This window comes from Orbicella faveolata, unplaced genomic scaffold (assembly GCF_042242905.1).
Source record: "Orbicella faveolata isolate gen_17 unplaced genomic scaffold, um_ofav_v1 contig_35, whole genome shotgun sequence".
Classification (NCBI taxonomy): domain Eukaryota; kingdom Metazoa; phylum Cnidaria; class Anthozoa; order Scleractinia; family Merulinidae; genus Orbicella; species Orbicella faveolata.
Window position 1 is genome coordinate 26320088 of NW_028301564.1, and position 20823 is coordinate 26340910.

At 34.8% G+C, this 20823-nt stretch overlaps 1 protein-coding gene across 5 annotated transcripts in view; it reads right to left on the reverse strand.

Moving 5' to 3' along the window:
* LOC110043418 (serine/threonine-protein kinase DCLK1-like) overlaps positions 1-19822 on the reverse strand; it is a 35919-nt gene extending 16097 nt beyond the window's left edge. Inside the window, exons 1-10 of one of the 5 annotated variants that reach the window (XM_089273876.1) lie at positions 19606-19821; positions 18771-19465; positions 14637-14736; positions 8749-8856; positions 8101-8148; positions 7514-7566; positions 7148-7169; positions 6796-6836; positions 6640-6677; positions 5835-5875 (exon numbers count right to left, since the gene is read on the reverse strand). In XM_089273876.1, the coding sequence (XP_089130002.1) occupies positions 5835-5875; positions 6640-6677; positions 6796-6836; positions 7148-7169; positions 7514-7566; positions 8101-8148; positions 8749-8856; positions 14637-14736; positions 18771-19445 (1126 nt within the window). In that variant the 5' untranslated portion in view covers positions 19446-19465; positions 19606-19821. Of the gene's footprint in view, positions 1-5834; positions 5876-6639; positions 6678-6795; positions 6837-7147; positions 7170-7513; positions 7567-8100; positions 8149-8748; positions 8857-14636; positions 14737-18770; positions 19466-19605 lie in introns of all 5 variants that reach the window. The other 4 variants (XM_089273873.1, XM_089273872.1, XM_089273875.1 and 1 more) reach the window with 4 other exon arrangements.
* Positions 19823-20823: the final 1001 nt, after the last annotated feature.

Sequence of the window (20823 nt, forward strand, 5' to 3'; positions counted from 1 at the left end):
AGAAAAATTCCAAATGAAATAGTCTCGGTGAAACTTAATGATGGGAAATGACTGTGAAAGACAGAATTTTTTGCTATTACTATTGTTTTATTTTTGGCTTGTAGCATGTTTAAATCACCCTAGATTTTCTTTATTTTATTGCAACGAAGGACTAAAATTGTTAATGATTATTTCCTGTTTTTGACAGGAGGAAAAGGACTGTGAGTATGTTCAAAATAATTTAACCCGAGTCTAAAAAATTAGCTCTTCACCAATTTATGTTCACCGCACCCAACACCACAATAAGGCACTCTCAGATTTATTTGACATAATTTTTTTCTCCACTACTAGCAGTAAAAATTAATAGCTCAAAAGGTTTAGATGAGAGTTAGGTTAACCTGAGCAAGGCAAAGAGAAGAGACAGATGGCGGAGTCATGATCTCCATTTATTTGACTACTGGCTAAAAAGCACTGACAATACAGTATTACAATGCAGGGTCAAAAGTTTGAAATAAAAGACAATGGGTAAATATTATTACTACGCTAATAAGTGATTAAAGCTTTAAAGCACAATCAATTTTTAACTCATTGAAGCTGGCAAATAATTTCTAACTGACTACAACCAATCTTTGCCTGGTGTTTAAATGGATGTTTACAATGAATTATCATTTATTTAGCTTTAATAAGTCAAAATGTGGCTACAGTATTTCAATCTACCAGGTGTTAAAAAAGGTCAAAACAAATAGAGACCAATGAAATTTGTAAAATTTACACTGCTATAAATTACAAGTTAAACTTGGCAAATAAATGCTTCACCAAAATCAAGAAACCATGAAAAGCATCTTGACAATTATTGGCCACAATAAATAAATCTTGCTTGCTTGAAATAAAATTGACAATGATAGTCAAAGAAAGACCTGCAGCCTTTCAAATTCATTTACGTATTACTTTAATTTATTAAGATTAAGTCTTGAAACCCTCTTTTCTCTTTGTTCCTTTGGTTATTGGTCTGTATACTGAGTTCTACAATAATCTATGGCTGTTGTGGCATCTGATCAAGTCATTTATTCAGTCACTCATTCTAACTAATTTGCACAAACAAACTGACAGGTTTTGCTTGCTTTCAACTTTCAACCTAACTCTACAATTTTCAGTGACCTCTGAACTCTTTATTTTAAACGCTTGCTTTTGTTTATGCAATGCAATTTAATTCTTATACCTAACTTAAAAACAGTTTATACTGGTTCATATTCAACTGGACACACATTTCAATAACAGTATCGACATGCGACAAAGCAATACATTGCAAGGGAGTTTTCCCCAAGTTGTTTCAATAATTAACGTTTAACATCGTTTATTTTAAAGTTTTGTGAATTTAACATTTAGTTCAAGCTCCTGATTCCATGAGAGTTAAGGAATAAGCAAGGAGCTCCATTGTATCTACTCAAATGATGTATCCACGCCGGACTCAATTCTCTCTGCAGAGGAAGCATATGACATCAATGTTTAGTTCTTCAGTTTTGAAGATTCCAATTTTGACTCAGTAAGAGTGTTCCGGTGTTTTGAAGACAAAAACACATTGTTTTCTTTCACAATAGTGGAATTATTGGACCAGTTTCACCTTAAATATGTGACATACATTATTAAAAATTACCAAACAGGTCAATGAAAGTTGACACAGGGAAAAGGAAAACTGCTTTGTACACCTTTATAGCTTTGAGTTTCATTCTGATTTTGAATTTCAATGTGTTTTTGTCTTCATGATATGTAAGACAGTAAGATTTGTGTTATACAGTTACTAATGTCCAATAATTGATAAAAAGAAACATTCATAACCAGGGAACCACCAACAAGCTTTGTGATTGGCTGCAGGTACCTGCATGACACCTGGTCAAGAAAGGACACACCCCTGAAGCCTTTCATGCATGGTATTCACAAGTTAACCAAAAATTCATATTCTGCCAAAACCCCAGGGCCTCCCACATCCCATGCGCATAACTTGTTTTGTGATTTTCTCTAGCCTTGAACCCCTCCCAGTAACTAAAAGATCAATTTTCAGTGCAATAAAGTTTAACAATTTTTTTTGTTCTCTTCAGATCAGTTCATTAGACAACTGATCAAATAAACAGTGTTCCATGAACCCCTTATACATTAAACAAAGAAAGAGATATAAAACTGGCCCAATAATAATTCACTATTGTTTCATTCATCTTCGAGGGGAGGGGAGCTCCTTGCAAATTTGGATAAGAAGTCATTTAACAGGTGACTGTACATATTGAAAATTTCACCTCAAAGTGAAACCAAAGCTGATACTTGTTTCATAATCATTGAAAGAAGGTAAAGATGGTGACATTTAAGGATGAAATACAGAACAAACAGTTTGAAGTCTATTTTGAGGAAGAGGTTTGAGAGCAGAGAGGAGTTTGAAGATGAGACAACACCCCACAAAAGAAGAATACTACTTTTTGTTAAAGCAACATGTGCTATCCAGAGAGCCATGTGGTCAAAAAATAAATTTCACCTTCAAAGAACTTTGTCATGCAACCAGCCTCATGTTTTTACTGTGTGACAGCCACAAAATTTGTTTGATTTATCTTTATTTTCAGATGTGAGCAAGCATGGAATTCCAGATAGATTTATGACCAAGTTGAACATAATGTGCATTGGAAAATTGATTCTAACACAGCTGTACCACAACAACATCGCAGAGAATAACTCAATTAAATATATGTGATTTACTAATTACATCAAAACATAATCTGTTCTTAATTTAAGTTTAGGAATTTCGAAAGGTCAGATAAGAATGTTTAAAATAACTGAAATTAAGTGTGCTAATTTGTTATTAAAATACAAGTTCTTATAATTATCATGATTAAAAATATTTAACAGAATCTTTAAGTACTCTGTCGCATTACCATTCAAAAGATTAAGGTGGCCTGTCACACAGAAAAAACATTTGACTTAGAAATTATTGCACAAATTATGGAAGCTGCTTCAGGGTGAAAAACTGCCCCAAAAATGAAATAAAATGAAATAAAAATAAACAAAATCAACAGCTTGGGATATATTTTATTGGTAAAATAAAACTGATATTTACAGCTTGAATATACAGGAAGGTGGGAATTTTACAATGTAAGGAAGTCTTAATTTCAGTTATGGTTTTAGTTTATTTTAGGGAGGTTTATAGTTTACAGTTTAGTGTGATTTTGAGTCTCTCTTAAAGCTTATCTTACAAATTGAGACGTTACTTCATATTTAAAGTTGAGACTCTCCATGTGTATTGTTTAAAAGTGTAACCAAAATCATTGCTTATCTCGATCAGAAATTTATTTGAAGCGTTTTGTCCTAGGTATTTGTGGTATTCATTTCTTTTCAGTTGGAGGAACGTGAAATTCACTTAAATACTCATAGAGGGCCTCGAATAGGATAATACAATACAATTTTAGTAAGATTTTCACTTACAAAACAATACTTCTGTAGACATATATATATTCTCTCTCAAGGCTAAGCCTTACATTGACTGATCTTTTAATTGATAGGCTTACAAATCAATTTAAAATTTATTTTTTGGAATTAAATGTTGATGAATTTATTGATAGCTTTAAATTTTTGTTTAATGAATTAAAACTAGTATCATTGGTTTAATAGTTTTTATCACATTAATGACAAATTTTGACAATAATGCCAGAGAAAAATGCTGACTGATCCTGTTGTTTAACTAAAAATATTTTTCCACTCGTCAAAGTCATCACAAGACATCATCCAAAATCATGCCAATCATTAATTTCAAAAATATATAATATTTATATTAAGCTTTAAAATCAAATTCGTGCAAAGTATTGATTCTCCTCTCTGAAATTGATCATTAAATCCTTACTTTAGTATTTAACCCCACTGGGCTTTCTTTAAATTTATTCCAAGATTAATCTCAAGTTTAAATTGAAATATCATAAGAAATTAACTCAGGGAGTTCAAAACTGAGACATGTAGATGTTTCATCTGACAATCTTACTGTTGTCAAGAAGGAAAACAAACAGATTAAGCTGTTTAATGGATTTGAGTGCCAGAAAGGAATTCCTTGAATAGCTTCCATTCACTTTGATCTCCATGCTTGTTGTCAAACAATACACAGCAATGTGGAATTGATGGGTGCTCAGGAGATAACAGTTTCATAATTCGTTCAGCTGTGAGGTATTGTAGTAAAAGTAGTCAGTTGTTTGCCTAATAAACTTGTTTATAGAAAATGTGACGTGATTCACATTTGCAAAAGGTTTGGTAAAATTTTTGTAAGTTTGGAATCTCTTTTCAAAATGCTGGCACTGCCAATAATACCTCTATATTATCTACATTTTTCTTGCATAAGATAAAAATACTTTTCTACACAAAAATATAAATTCTGGTTAGAGGTTACAAACAGTAAAATGGTTCTCCTCTTTTTCACTAGCTTACACAGCAGGTGCTGCTATCTTTTTGTTTATTTTTTCTCCTGGCAAGTAAGTCAACATCGCTTTTGGACCTTTTTCTAAGTGTTTGTGGTAAGCTGTTAGACTGTGAAAAATCATGATGATAATCTCGAGAATCTGAATGCCTTTCATTCCTAAGTGGATGCATCACGGAATAAGAGGGAACCTCCTCTAAGCTGTCATTTTCAACAACCTGTAAACAATTTACTCTCTCCTCTAGTTTTTCTAAAGCCACTTGTAATTCAACAGTTAGTTTTTTCAGTTCCCTATTTTCTTGTTCCAATTGCAGTGCTGTAAATCGGTCTTGCAGATCCTGTGCACGGAGCTGATTTAGCTCAGCATCTGGTAAACTTAATGTTCTATGGAGTTTTTTGCGAGGTCCAATCATCTCCTCATATGATTTATCAATTTCTGAATGTAAGCCTGAATCTTCATCTTCAAACTTTGAAAACAGTGAAGGGGTAGTTGGTCGACTACTAAATGAAGATGAAGCCTGACTGCCAAATGGTGAAGTGGGTCGACTACTATAGGGTGTGGTTGCCTGGCTACTATAAGGAATGGTTCCTCTACTTCCCGTTAATTCTAATTTTTTATCTGGTTCACGTTCAGACTCATAATCACTAAGCCACACAGTTGCGTAAAACTTGTTGCTTGATGAAGGGCTAGCCTTTGGTTTATGTTTCCTAATGACTCTCTTCGGAGCTCCCTTCCTCCAAGCTGTGTAATGTATGAAAATTTGTCTAAGTATAACTCTGGCACATCTCTTCATGACATGATCAGTTCCAAGTTTGTAGTCCGACATTTTCAATTCTTGTTGTGTTTATATTATTGACTTATTTAGTATCACCACAGCATTTTTTTTTTTTTTGATCTCTTAATCGTTTTCAAAACATTTGTATTTCTATGGTGTATTTGTATTTCTTCCTATGGTGAAGCAAAACAATCTTGAAACATTGATTTAATTTTTTATTTAAAATTACCGGTAGCGGCTTCATTGGATTAATTCTGTAACTGATTATTAGCACTTGCTATTGGATGCGTTAAGTTTGTGTGACAGGTCAACCTTATTCTTTTAAATGGATTGATTCTGAGAGTTTTTAATGTTGTTTATCACATTGAGTATCTATCTTTTTATCTTTAGATTTAACAGTTTCATCTAAAAGATATACAGACACAGAGAAAGAATATGAGGCAAATTATATTATTTTTAGCACACACGTTATTGTACAAAAACTGCTCTTGCTGTCAGCATTTGCATAAACACTAACCAGTTTAAAATACCAGAAACCGAAAGACAAGCCCTTCAAAATTTCAATCCTCTCTTTGCGTCTGTATTTCACATAAACCAGGCATGATCTTGGATAAATTTCAATGAGTCACAAAAAGTCTCACCTGAATCTGGAGATTCCTTCTCAAAGACATTGGCTGGGTACCTGTTATAAATAAATTCAATGTTTATTATCACAGGGCTGCACAAATGTTATATGCCTGTAGTCAATAGTCAGTACTAATGGTCAATATGCACAGTCGCTGGAATTATTGCTATTTGTGAGAATCTTCTTTATTTTAATTTAAACCCATCATCTCAAAATCCTCTTTCAGTGTACTACTCAGTCATGTTGAGCACTTTTTTAGTACCAAGTGCAAAAGAAGTCATCTTGTAATAAATATTCTTAGATTCATCCCACAGTCAAGTTAGCCTCCTTAACGCAGATATTCTTACAGCTTGTTGTGCACTCCACCACAATGAACACAGAAGATTCTGTGACAAATCATAGGAATGCATTTGAATAAGAGACTACATGCTAGTCAGAGTGTGACTCATAACGATCAGCATCTTCATGTGTACAGAACTGGTTTTCCCTTCATCTCTTTTAATACTATTTTTACACCATCCTGATACATCCTGACAAACACTTTCAGCGTCTGTCAAAATCAGATGCCATCCGAATTTCCAACATTTCACTGTGAATATAGCAACTACTCATTGTTTCTTGATCAGAAGTACACAATTTATACCATCCCCTTATAAACTAGGAAGTCTAGGAATTCTTATAATGATGTCTACTACTATAAACTGATAACCAATATCCTAAAAACAGTAATGAACACAATTATTTTTTTGTCCACAAAGAAGCCCATGTGTTGCCATCCAATATCAATATTGCAATGTGTTGAGATCTTCTAATGAACTTACAACTCTTCATTTGGGTGTACATGACCAGTGTTTGGAGTCTGTAAAACAAAGTAGAGCAACATTGTTATGCTGTTGGCTTCATTTCACATGTACAATGTACCAGGTAAATGAACAGAAAAAAGTTGCTCCTTGTAATTATTACAACTTGCAACTAACCCTTCTTCCAGAGGATCCACTTGGTGACTTGGCACCAGCTGCTGTTCAAAAAAAATCTGCGTCAGTGAAAAGTATGCAATAATACATGAATGTGTACACAAATCTAGGACAAATTATATCATGACAAACAGATTGTCCCCTACTTATCTCAAAACATCAATTCCCCTCAGAGATAAGAACACATGTCTTTTGACGTTAGGTACAAGAATTTGGTGTTTGACCAAGAAAACATCCTCAGTTAATGATCTACCATTTTCTCACTTCCTATCTGCTTTACAATGCATTGATAATGTGAGGAGAAATACTATAGTGACTACTTTTGGGAGTCATAAAGTTAAACATCCACACTTACATCTTGGGCTGTGTCCATTCACCTAGAAAAAATTGAAATAAGAACATTAGCATATAATTAAGGAGGCAAGTTCACGAAAAGACAATCCAGGTTTGCATGGAGTTCATTACAAATTTAATATTGAAATCTAGTTTTACTTTTTCTTGTAACGTGTGTCTCATTAAGGGCCAGGCACTAAACAAACTGACCAGCAGTGTGGATGATTTTGCCCGGCTGGTTTGACAGTCTAGAGGAAAATTTTTCATTCAAAACATTTTGTCCACACGTGAAAACCAGTTGTCATCCTGCTGAAACTGTTAATGAAAACCCTCTTGTATTTCTTGCTTTACTGATAACAACAGAAAAATTTCAAGAGGCATGCCATACCCTGTTAGCTGGAGGACCAGGGCTCATTCCTCGATCCTTGCCAGTGCTCTTAACTAAAAAGACAATGTGCATACAATACAATTTTAATTAAAACAACAAACACCAGCCTGGGACAATTTATAATGTCCACAGGTGATTTAATTTGATTTTGCACAAGAGATATAAAAAAAAAGCATCATTTAACAACGATAACATAGCAGGATTAATTTAAGAATCCACGGCTTATTGTAGAGAGGAAAAACTAATAAATAATTTATGTGGGACTTCTCAAACTATGAGGCACTCTGGAATTAAAATTTAAACCTAAACAAGATGAAATATGATTGCACTGTACTTGGTAGTTTTAAGCTCAAATAACCTAAGTCTTGCTTTTGTAAATTTGGTTTTATCCCTGAAAATCTTTAAAATTTATGGCATCCTTAGATCTTTTGAGAAACATTTTCTAAATCATGTTAATGCTTGATTTAAAAAGATAATACAATCACAAATTATATTTTATCTCTAATAATAAATAATATTCATCAGATTCTGAAAATTTGAGATACTTAAATAGTTTTATTATTTATCTTCACAAGTATCCATATTACCTGAGGCAGATCGTCGCACTTGGCGATCACGAGATGGTGTGTGGCCTCCTGAAATTAATTGATGTTTACATACAATTCTCATCACTTATCTCTGTACATTTATGTTTAGCACCAGAGAGAAAAATTGTTAAAATATTTATCATATTTTCTCTACAGCAATCATTTCAAAAAAAAGGTTTAAAGGCCACAAAAGTGTTTCCATTGTTATCATCAACATTATCAATTTAAAATTATTGACTTTAGGATCATACATGTACCTATAATGTCATATAATTTTATCTCAAACCTGATTAAGAGGTCTTTTCAAGAAATTTAGAATTGCCCAAATTTTAAAGATTTATGTTTATGCCACACAAATAGTTTTAAGTAACAGATCTTTCACTAACTATCAGGAAATTTATAATTATCTGAAATTGGAATTTTTAGATGATGGATGTGTTGTAAACTGAATAATGAATTATGTCTTGTACAACATTTTAGTTAGCCAAAAAGGGATTTTTAAATCAAGGGTTTAGGTTTAAACAGGTTTCCAAAAGAAGCTGAGCTCCTTTATGATGTCCTCAAAGAAGCAAAGAGGCAATATTTTCAAAGAACAGTTTTACAAAACCACATAACATAGTGCAACTGCTGGCTTATAACACTACATACCAGTGTCATTAGAACCACTGTCTCGTCGACCCCGTGGGGTTCTTAATGACGATGATCTTTTCAAGCCCGCTGGCCTCTTCAGATCTCTATATGGAGTTATCTTATAGCCTAAAAATCAAATGGAACATACAAATCAACCTTTGTGAATACAAAAATTATGCATCAGCAAAAAGACCAAACAGCAGATCAGCCAGATCCAGCCTCCATAAAAGAATAACAAAATTGTGACAATGACAATTAACTAATGGTGAAAGGAATGACAGAAATGCTGGGCTATAGTCTTCTGATTGAAAGAGGTAATTAACGAAAGCCAAGAATAAAACTTACAGGTAAATGAAACATTTATTTTATTAGCAAATATTTCTTGTACAAAGTAACAATGCAGCATTTTACAATGTATTTTTTATGTTCCTTCTTTGGTCAAATTCTTAAACTTTCATTTTCTTCTCATCTGTTACAAACATCCTTTACCAATTCTTTCATGCCTTTCTGGCTCCAAAAATAACTCTGAATTCAATTAATTTAATATAAAAACTTCCTCTATCCTGTAAAACTTTCCTAACCTTTCTGCTAAAAATACAGTAACTCCACTACATTATTTGCAATTCAAGCAAATTCTGTACTCCCATTTACAGCTTTTCTTGATACTTCCACAAAACACTATTCCTTTATTTATTACCAAATTCAATTTTATATTCAATGCACAATAATTATTAATGGCAAGTAACGTACTTGAAGTTCTTAAAAGCCTCTTAATACTACTATGTCCTTTAATTTATAAATACCCTTAACTGGAATGTCTAATTTTAAAATATAACAACCCAACTTCTACAATTTACCCTTAAAATACCACATTGGTATAGAAATGAATGTGCCCACCACCATCTTATATTTTCCTTAACCCTGGTCGCTGAATAAGATACATGTATATATTTATGTAGACTCCCCTTACTTTAGCTTAATATATATGATGCATTATGTTACTTGAGATTGCATTGCCATTAATGATAACTTTAATAATATTTAAGCACACAGCTATATTCAGTAGCCATTTATATTTCTTTTAAGTATGTTACAAGCGTTGACCACCTACAGCTTGTAATAAAAGATAAGATCAAACAGTAATTCGGATTAGCACAAGTTCATTTATACTGCATAATCCCCATTAAACGCACTCAGTTCCAGAAAGTTAGTTCTTCACATTTTTTATTACAAATCGTAGTTAATGTCTTCACTGGTGAAATAGTCCGCTCCATAAGGTTTGGTTCTCTTATCCAGAGCTCCAAAACTGAGTTTGTTTCACCAGGATTGCACAGAAATAAAATCTGCTTGTAATGGAGGATATGTATGATCATAACAAAAATACTACTATCAAAAATACCAATTTATCACGGACCATGAGATAATTTGAATCAGAATCAATTTCTACAAGAAAATAAGTATTTTAATCTCAATAGATATGCTTTGATGATTAAATATGGCCAAAAATAGAACCGTGTTGTCTTGACTGACTGAAATAGATTTTTCTTTTTGTCATGAATGAGCGACAGAATTTTCAAAATATAAATTTAATCCTATAGGATACCTTTTGCAATAATTGCATAGGCATGCAATATACTTGCATTAAAATGCAAACAACACATAATATGGTGTCGAATGGCTCTTTCAGATGCCACACATCTCTTCAGAGCCTGTAATTTCATCCATTCTCTGTTTCCCACACCTCTATTGTTTTCAGGGCTAGACTCATTGTTTCTGTTGTTTGTTCTATTGTTATCTCAGCCGATCCTGTTAAGCCCTCAGAGAGGTGTATGGCGCCTAAGCTCTTTGATAAAAATACATCAACAAGTTAACATATGAACAAAAAGTGATATATATATATGCTTGTTGGAATCAAAGTAAAAAAGCTGCCCATTTTCTGATAATGATGAAAATTGCATCAAAAAGTAATGATTGTCTTGAAGGCTTCAACTTGGAACAAGCAGTTCTACGCAGGCAACAACTGTGCACTGTACATGTATTTGTCAACCCTTACAACTAACTCAAAAACATACACTGTGCTCTCATCCAAAAAAGGAAAAGTTTATCTTTTAGTTCACAAAAGAACCAAAACTAATCAATCAAAGTGTTGTACAACATTTCTCTACTTGCATGTAGCCAGTAAAACTTCCTTGCTTATTTCAATTCTTGTTGGTTTGTTCATATGGTTCTAAAATGTTGAGTTGTACTCAACTTTCAAGCAGAAATAAATATATGTTGCTCTGTATATATTTGCGTTTTTAAATCTTTAGCACAAAGCTGATGTAGAGTGAAGAGTAAAAGTTTATAAAAATCTGTCAAAATGCACACAAGTAAATAAAACTAACCGAAACTGAATAAAATAAATAGTGTCACTAATAACGCTAATATGGATTTGATAAAATTAATAACTGGCTTTGTGGTCTATATAAAAAGGAACATCTACTATGCAATACATATATCAGTTAATTTTATAACAGATATATGTATATAGGTCTATATATATGCTGGTTAGTATAATAGATATAAAATTAATTTGTATAACTATATGATTATTAATAACATATTTAATATTGATTAGTGTTTATTTGGTGAGTAAAATAGATTGAACATTAACACATTAATGGATATTACATTATTGTTATTAAATATTATAGTTAATATTCATAATGTCTAGCCATTTCTATATCTTGCAAACGCAAACGTTTTTCTTGCTATATAACTATAAAAACCTAACAACAAAATTGTTAAGCAGTAACATAAAGCTACATGTACTTAAAATCTTGTCATATTAATCTCTATTACATAGGAAATATTTTAGGTAGTGATCCAATTGCATAACTAATGCACACTCTGTAACTACACCTCAACTTTCAAGTACAGTTAAATTTTACACTGTCATCAGTTATCCTAGCGGACAAACTGCAGGTCCGTGGATGTTCATGGTGAATTCTGACCCATTTTGTTTGGGTTTTTTTCCAGAGTCCATTGATTGTCGTGGTCATTATGACAGATGCTCAGTGTAAAGCACAATTTAGTTGGGTTTGAACTTGAAACAGAGAAAGCGTTATTTAAACACACAATAACAACGTGAACTTGGACAATAACTACCTGTTGTGCCACTTAATATCTGTATTCTCACTGCTGCATTGTAAGTCCACTGACATGACTACTAAACAAATACAATCAAACCTTGACAAAACAGACATTGGCATGAAGAATACAGAGTCTATAAAAATATGAGTTTACCAGCGGGTTAAAACCTGTGAAATATATCCAAGTTTTGGAACTGTTGTCTGATAGTCCATTTATGTATTTCAGGCTTAGCTTTTCAGAATTCCACAGTGGTTAGTTCTACAGGTTGTTCAGGTAGTGGATAAACAAAAGATGTGAATGTATAGGAGCCTCAGTTGGCAACCAAAAATGAAGGTCTAGATGATATATAAGTCTGAATAATCCAGGTTTGACTGTATCCCTTAGTTATGCAGTAGTGCAAATCCAACTTCCTGTCAATAACAGGAAAAACTTACAGTGGCAAGAGAAAGTCAATGATCTAATACTAAGATCTAATACTTCCTGGAAGAGGATTGCATTTTAGGTAATCTGGCAGTCCCGTCAGGCTTCAACTGTTTCAAGAGAGTCAGCTGGAGAAAGGTTCAGCATCATTGGTTTCAGATCCAATTTAGCAGTGGGATCTGTGAAATCATTACTGTCCAAGTCTTTCTCTTCAGGAGAAAACATCATTGGACGAACAGACGCAGTAGGTTTGCCATCAATGAGTCCCTGGCTTTTGTTGAGATTTTCATTATATATGTAGACATAGTAACCGTGACGGCCCTCAATATCATCAGAATCTGAATTCTCTGGAGATGACGTTTGAAAAGCTATCATCTTCTGTTCTGCAGTTTTTGGCCCTCCTCTTATAGCCACAGGAGTGTCAGAACCTGCTTTTGGCCTGATTGGTCTGATTGGAACAGGCTTGTCTGAGCCAGCTCGCTTCTTTGTTGGCCTTAGAGATGCATTTGCTTGGGAAGGTATCAATGACTTACGGGCAAACTCTGATGGAAGCCCAATGGCAGATTTTGGTCTGCGGGCCTCAAAATTTCCAGACGATCTTGATGTTGACTTTGGTGATGGTGAAAAAGACTTTCTAGAGTAAGTAGGCCTGGGTGACACAGACCTTGTTCTTACAGGTGCTGGTCTTGGTGATGTTAGATTTGACATGGATGCTGCTAACATGCAGTGCAAGTGAACTGTAAACTGCTTTGCTGGTGGAGGGGGCTCAGGTCGCAGGCCAGGAATATAGGAATACATATCTGTGACAGGTGCATAACGCCAACGTGGGCGGACCTCTGGGACTAGAAAAAACCAAGGTGTTTTAATGAACTTGGCAATGAAAATAAACTGAGTAGCACGTGCACTGTTTGCCATCGTATAAGCGAGTAAAAATTAATGCAAGTTTTTTTATGATTCCTGCATGACAGATATTGGGTTCCTATATCCTGGCCTGCATTGAGCATATTTTCTGACATGACCATCTCTAGGAGTAGTGATTGTGGTGGGTTTTCAGTTGTTGATGAGTACCAGTCATGAAGAGAGACCAAAAACATGTACCATCCATACTTAGCATACAACAATTTGACTGTGGCTGATTGTTGCTTATTTTTGCCTCGCTTACACGAGAGCCAACAGAAGTAGCAGCTTATAAGTTATTTTTTACAGGGCCTTCATTGATTACAGTTTTAACTGAAGAAGTGCCCTGATAAAATAAAGGTTAACTTACTTACTAAAACCAGAATAAACCAACGCGTCAACCAGAGTTTTAGCCATATGGGCATGGAGGTGTCCAAATGACACACACCTTATAGATAATAATTTCCAGGAGATATTGATTATTTGAATCACAGGCTTGATCCTGTCCCACAGAAAACTTTGATGCCCATTTTTTAATACCAGCTAAAAGGCCAATTCTAACAAAGCTAGTTAAATAATGTTACCAAAATTGAACTTTTTTGAAATTTTTCACAGCAGTCTGATATTTATTTTCCCTCGACTCATATTCATTATCATAATAAGAGACTTGCAGAGGAAGAAATAAAAATCAAAAACTTGTCTGTGAAATTTCAAGCCAAAAACAAATTCAACCACATTATGTGTATCTCCTCATGTAGCCTTATAAGGTTGGAAGAATCCCACACCTGTACTGTTGAGTTTTTCAGAACTCATTCTCAAGTGTTTCATTAGCAGTTTTCAATTAACACAATTTCAAAACTGTGTTTATATAACCTGACCCAAGACATCTGGCTATCTAATGAGAGTGTAAATTATCAATAATTTGAAGTGCATAATTGATTTAAGGCTACAAAAGCACCAAAAAGAAAACAATCCAAAAATAGTGAAATTGATTAAAGCCCAGCAATGTACAGAAATGTGTTGAGAAGCTGAAGCATTCAGATTTACTGACATATTGCTGCAAAACTGTGAGAATGAACAAACACAAAAGAAGACCACAAGCAGCCCCTCTTTCGTTAGTCTGTTGTGTGTGACAAGAATGGAAACTGCGACAAAAAAAGCCAAATGAAATCCAGGGTGCGAGAAGCCATTGCATGCCTCTCACTCCCAGAATTTCACACTACCATTTTTTCCTTGAGGCTTACTTACAGTCATGCTCGCCAGACTGAGTGAAAGACCAACTAATCGTAGTCTAACACAAAATTCTCATCAGGCCATCTGTTTATTTGTGTTTTTTTATTACAGATTTCTTCAAATATAACACTGACTGTACATTGCTAGTCAAGAAGATATAATTGGGAAACAAATTATAATGCGTTAAGTAGCTTTTGAGACATCCCAGATTATTTCCAACTTACTTTGAACATCCACATCAAATCCCTCGTCAGGAAACTTTTCATTACTTTGTAAGGCAACAAACATTGTGTCATCTCCAAACAGATTTCTCAACTCCCTAATCTGTGGAATGAAATGAGTGAAGAAATTCTTCAGCAAAATTTTGAAGTAAAGGTTAGTTCTTTGTTTATACTCATCCAAGAAGAGTTGTCATGGGATCATTTTGGTAGACAATTTGAACTGCTGAGAGCAGAAAAGAATTTGGGAAACTCCAATACATTTAAAAAAACATCACCTTCTTAGTTCTCCTTCGACACAATGAAGATAGGAAAAGAGTACATCAATGGAGTCTTAAGGATGTGATGTCTTCTAGTTCTTTTGTTTGCATTTGGGAGGGGTGTGGACTGAATGATTTTCCTCCAACGATTACAACAGTTCAAAGCAACTTGTAAGCATGCTGCAATTGGATGTTTTGTAGTCTTTTGCACAATATTCAAGATGCCACAACAAAAAACAACCAATAAGTAATTACATTCTCTATGGGAGAATCAATCGAGTCTATAATATCATTCAAAATGATATCCTATAGAATTCAGTTTACTTAAGGTAACAAAACCACTCTTGAACACTAACTTCAGTTAGTAAACTTAATTCTTCAGGGTAGCAGTAAAGCAGCAGAAATATCCTTGATTCTAAGGTCTGTAGTACAATTTCAAAGAGTTTTACCTATCAGTGGTAAATTAATTTTATTGGAAATACACAACAGATGGAAGCAACTGTTCATAGTAAAGTAAGTTAATTCATTCTCCCTAGCTTAAAGCTAGCATGTTAGGAGTAACCCATAACAGGCGACACCCAAAGTCATATTTTACAAACACCAAAATAAAGGAGAAACATCAACATCCAACACAACTCACAGTCAAAATGAAAGTCTTTTATTTTGACAAAGACAAATTACTAGGCTAAACTTATTCCAAGCAGGGTGCTTCCATTCTCTTTGAAACTGACAAATCATGATTATACAGAATGATCTTTTTCAGTAGAAGCCAGAATCAATAACTTAAAATGCCTCCTTTTTGCTTTAATAAAGTATGTTTCTAGAGTATAATTATGTTTACACCAACTTTGCGGGAAAAGACAAGATTTATCTCTGCAGGTTTTTTCTACCTTTAAATTGTACACTGTCTTCTCATTATTGTCAGTCTCAACATAAAACAATGAATTCTGCTTACACCCACTATTCCCATTATTAAACCAAGTCCTGTTCCCTGCTGGAAAAGTACACGGTACTCTTTGAACCAGCAGGAAACAAGAGCAGAAAAATTCCAAATTTAGAACATTGTCAAACACACAAAAGCTTAAAAATACACACTTATTACTATTCACAGTGATGAAAAAATACCGCGTTTAACCTTTTGATGCCCAATAATTCTAATTTCAATTAATAAACAGCACCACATGAAAGTGCCATTCAATAGCTTCAATTAGAATGGACACACGCCAGGGTGTCATCTTCAAATCACAGAGTAAAACCTAATGAACAACACTCTATGAAGTACTGCTCAACAGCTTTCATTTGAATGGTCACATACAAGACTTTTGATATCATATAAGCTAGAACCACATTAAACTGAATCGTGGTCTAAGAGTTGCTTGATAAATTCTTTTTGTTTCCAATCAATTCTTACAGCAAATTATAGTAAGAAGATTTTGATTATTTTCCAGGCCGATTTCCAATGTGATCTACTCATAAATTTACTTGACCTACTCACGAGACTTTGCATGAATGTTTTAAGGTAAATCGCATTACAATCACTGTCATAGTTGAAGGAGTTTTGTCTTAATCTTTGTTTAGAGTATACAACTTGGCTCCACTCTGATTAACAGAGAGGGCAAAGGATGACAATTTCTTTCTGAAACAGGCATTAATCCTATTAACCCAAGATCTAAATTGGGGATTACAAGGGTCAATGGCAGAGAAACTCTAGACATTGCATGTGGGACAGAAACAACTCTGAAGCACGGAGCTGGGTGCCAATAACAGAAAATTATAATTTTTTACAGAACCATTTCATTTACAGAAATTACACCAAGAACCTGAATAATAATGCATTGACAGAAACATTTTATCTGATCTGTAGACACCACCAGCTAGCAATCAATAATTATATCTTCCAGTTTAATCCAAAAGTGACATATATCAGCTGTAAATTCTTCCTAAAATTTCTTTGCACTGTCTTGCGGGCAGGTGAAGAGAGGAACAAAATATATTTTATTACATGTAATAACCGAAGGGTGTTGTCTTCATGAATCACCAAATTCTCCCAAGTAACTTAGCATTCAGTAGGGAGAATTAAAACAGAGGACAATAACTTGTTTTCTTAATTCAAACATCTCATAATAATTTAATAATTTTGAAGTCAGTCAAACAATCTCTAAAATCTTCTTTTAAGCAAAATATGATATTTGTAAGCTTCTTAAAGGCATAGTATACTTGCCAAACTAAATTCCAAAGATATCTAAATAACTATTGATAAAATTCAGCACATTCACTCAACCCCTTTATCCAGTCTTGTTATTACACAACATAGTAACTTTCATAAGAACCCAGTGATCAAATAATAACACAAAGAAACCACTTGTCAATTCTAATGAGGCATATCCAAATCAGTTCTTTACTTTTCTAAATGAACATTTCTTAAATTGTTAACACAGAAATGCATGATTTAATGGGGGTTACAAGGAAGACAAATTGCAGATTCAAAGCTATGCTTTTTCTGATTCCAGTACGATGACCAAAACACTCACAACACTTGTAAATAGAAAACCACTGTTTACAATAACACCTCTTGATATGGGAATGCAAAACAGAATTCCCAATTCATTACCTCAGGCTATAATGTAAAACTACGGTTAAAAAAATGACATTTTTTCATGTGATAAAAGATCATATTGGTCGGCAAAGGGGGGCAAACGACACGATGTTAGCCATGCATTTGAAAAACAGGAAGGAAGCGACTCAATTATATAATTTTTCTACCACCGGAGAACATGACATTTTTTTAATATCTCGAGACCAACGCGTGAAAAACCAATACAATCAATCCAAATAAAATACTCGAGAAGAACAGAAGACAGTTCAAATGGAAAATGCTGACATCGGTTTCGTGTAACAAATGTAACTCTATAACGCCCTTAAAAGAGAACAGGTCACAAAATGTTAAATTCTCGGGTCAATTAGAATATTCTTCAGACATACAGTAAGCAAACAATGAAAGCTTTTGACTGCTTTCGGAAGCGTGAATATTTTGATTTTGGACAGCAGTGTAATATTCCTGAAGAACACAAACAAGTTAGTATAGAGGTGCAGAACTTCAACATAAGCCACACAAGATAGTTACATGTAGAATTTGTGAGGGATAAATGACCCAAAACAATCGAAAAACACGGTGTTCATAAATGAAGGTATGAAAATTGCTTGAGACCGAGGGTATAAATAATGAAAAGAACGATACACGTGGCGAGAAGGCGACTCAAATTGTAAGCGCTTTGAATCTAATCAAACAAACTGTGCCCACGGGAATTATCAAGGGAAATTGAAGGAAAACATCGCGATCTAATAGCAAACTTTGGCTTCCTCAACCACAACTCGGCGATCTAGATGAACAAACAGTAGAACTCCTCGCCAAACGCGCAAAATTCGACGGGGTGTAATCAACAACTTCGTTCATTTCAATTCATCGCATACGGCTAGAGTTTATGCCCCGATTAATAGACTAGATTTCGCTTGGTAGAGAAACGAAAGTTTCCGTGACGATTTATAAATATAATTCTGTTTAAAATGCCATAAAGTCTGTGATCTAAACATCTAGCTATGACTCAATGCATTTAACAGCCGCGCTTCATCGTTTATCGTTTTCGACACGAGCGCAAGGTTTTCTTCACAATAGGTGCGCGCGTAATGAATTTTCACGGACGCTCGCTCTGTCAGTTCGGTTCGGGCATACGAAAGGATTGCAATAATTTTCCGCGAAGTAATACAACGAACAAAGACAACGAGCCCAAGACTGGCGATCAATTATTAATTACAGCGGTAAAACGAATGCCTCTTCAATGCATTTCTGAAACAAGAGAAATGGCTGACAAAAACCCCTTACCTGTTTTCCGTCAACAGTGTGTAATTTGTCCACTTTCCCAAGCGTTCCCTTGGAAGACAGATGATCCAAAACTTGCTCCAAGTTCACTGCTGTTTTAGCATTGAGTAGCATGGTAACTTTCTTCTGTGGTGGCTTTCCATTCTTGATCACTGTCACCAATTTCGGTTTGATGAAATCGCGACTGCCGTCGATCTGTGTGTGCGAGGGTGACGATGAAACCGTCTGAGCATTTTCTTTCTTGTAATTAGCAAGCGACCAAGACTTTTTTATGTTTCCATAGCCAGCATCGACTTCTTTGAAGCAATTACTCGAAGAACAAACATAACTAGCGCCGTATTGTAGTTCGTTCACATCTGTGATCATTTTGCCAGTTTCAGCGTTGAAAATAAACCTCACCGCCCCGGTTGAAAGATCCAGCTTGTTTGATAGCTCGGCCAGCAAAGCATCAAACTCTTTGTACCGCTCGGGCGACACGGCCAGTTTAAGCCCTGAAAAAAATCGATCTCCATTCCTGTAAAAGCGAATTTGTTTGGCACTAAGGCTTTGGTTTCTTCTCAGAAGCGATGTGCGGTTGATTTCTTTTGAACAGGCATTGCGCGAGTTTGAGCGACTCAGGCCGGGCGATGGAGAGCGCGATCGATCGTGGTGATCTCCGTTCATCGTTCCATTCTCCATTATTGAACGTCTCGAGACAACTGGAAAAAGAGAAGGAGAAACGTTTAATTATTCACATCGTGTATGACTAAGTTTCCTCGACGTGACCGTATAAATAAGCGGTTTTCAATCTCAGTAAAGCGACGAAAAAACGCCACCGCAGAAAAAGGGAGTTACTTACACTCGGCCGGCGCCCGATTGTTCCTTTCCGCTTGGCTCCCAGTGGCTCTTTATCAGTTTGCTAATGCGTTTAGGCCTAAAACTCTGTCCAAGGAAACACAAATAATAGCCTCATATTCTATTCTGAACTGGTGAGGGCCGAAATGCACCTGCACTGCAAAAAATTACGGCCATCCACTGCAAGCTTGACAACCGCGAATAATATTTTGACTTGTTCCGACCATGAAGTGCCGCCTTCTGATTGGGTTGTTGAACAATAGAACAATCAAAGAAAAAAAGGACCAATCAAAGTACGTTATTGATCCAAACAAGCACGCGTGTTTCCTGTCAATTTTTCTGCCACAAAAAATCGTAAAAACAGCTCTTTTTTTCTTCAGTTTTATTGCAAATGTAGCTTTATTACTTTTCGTTAATTTGGTGGGAAATTTTCTGTCATACGGTTGATACTTTTGATTTAAACTGATCCTACAGGGCAACCATTGTTTAAAACGATTCTGTATGAATTATTGAAGAGTATAATGTGGACTTATTCATCGGATATCGCTTTTCCTGAGATGGGGCATCTCCTTTGTCTCGATCGACGCGATAAAATTATTGTTTCGCATTCTGGATTCATTAGCTCCCGAGAATATTTTAAAAGAACCGACAAGCTAACTGGTTTATCTTCCTATCTTTTCGAAATTATGTCACGTCTTATTCATTTGGCCCCAGACCTGAAATACCTGCTTTTCTCAAACAAACCACTAGAAATTTGCAGGTAAAGCACTATTTCTTTTCGTTTATTTTAACCGAGGAAAATCTAGCAAGATTTACGGACCCAACGCGACGTTACGTCTCTTTTAGCAAGGAAAAACACCATTGTTTTGACTTTGAGTCTCTAGGGTTTTCTAGTTCAATCAGTTTTAACCTCCGTGCACCTGTCGCCGCTCAATTTTGACGCCGCACGATAAATTTTTTCCCTTACTGTTCATATTGAGCACAGAAAATCTCCATAAAAGGAATTCTCGCGCGCTCTAATGAAGAAGAAGCGTGTTTGAAGTCGAAAGGCACGTTCGTATGCAGAAAATATTATGTTTGTCCGCGGCTTTGAATGAGAAAATTAATTGGTAGTAAAATAAAATTCTAGCGCATCTTGCGTTTTCGTGTTTATGGAAAAATATTTTGAAAGAGAGATTGCGACATCCCGGCAAAAAGTGAAAAATTAGTTGATACCTGTAAC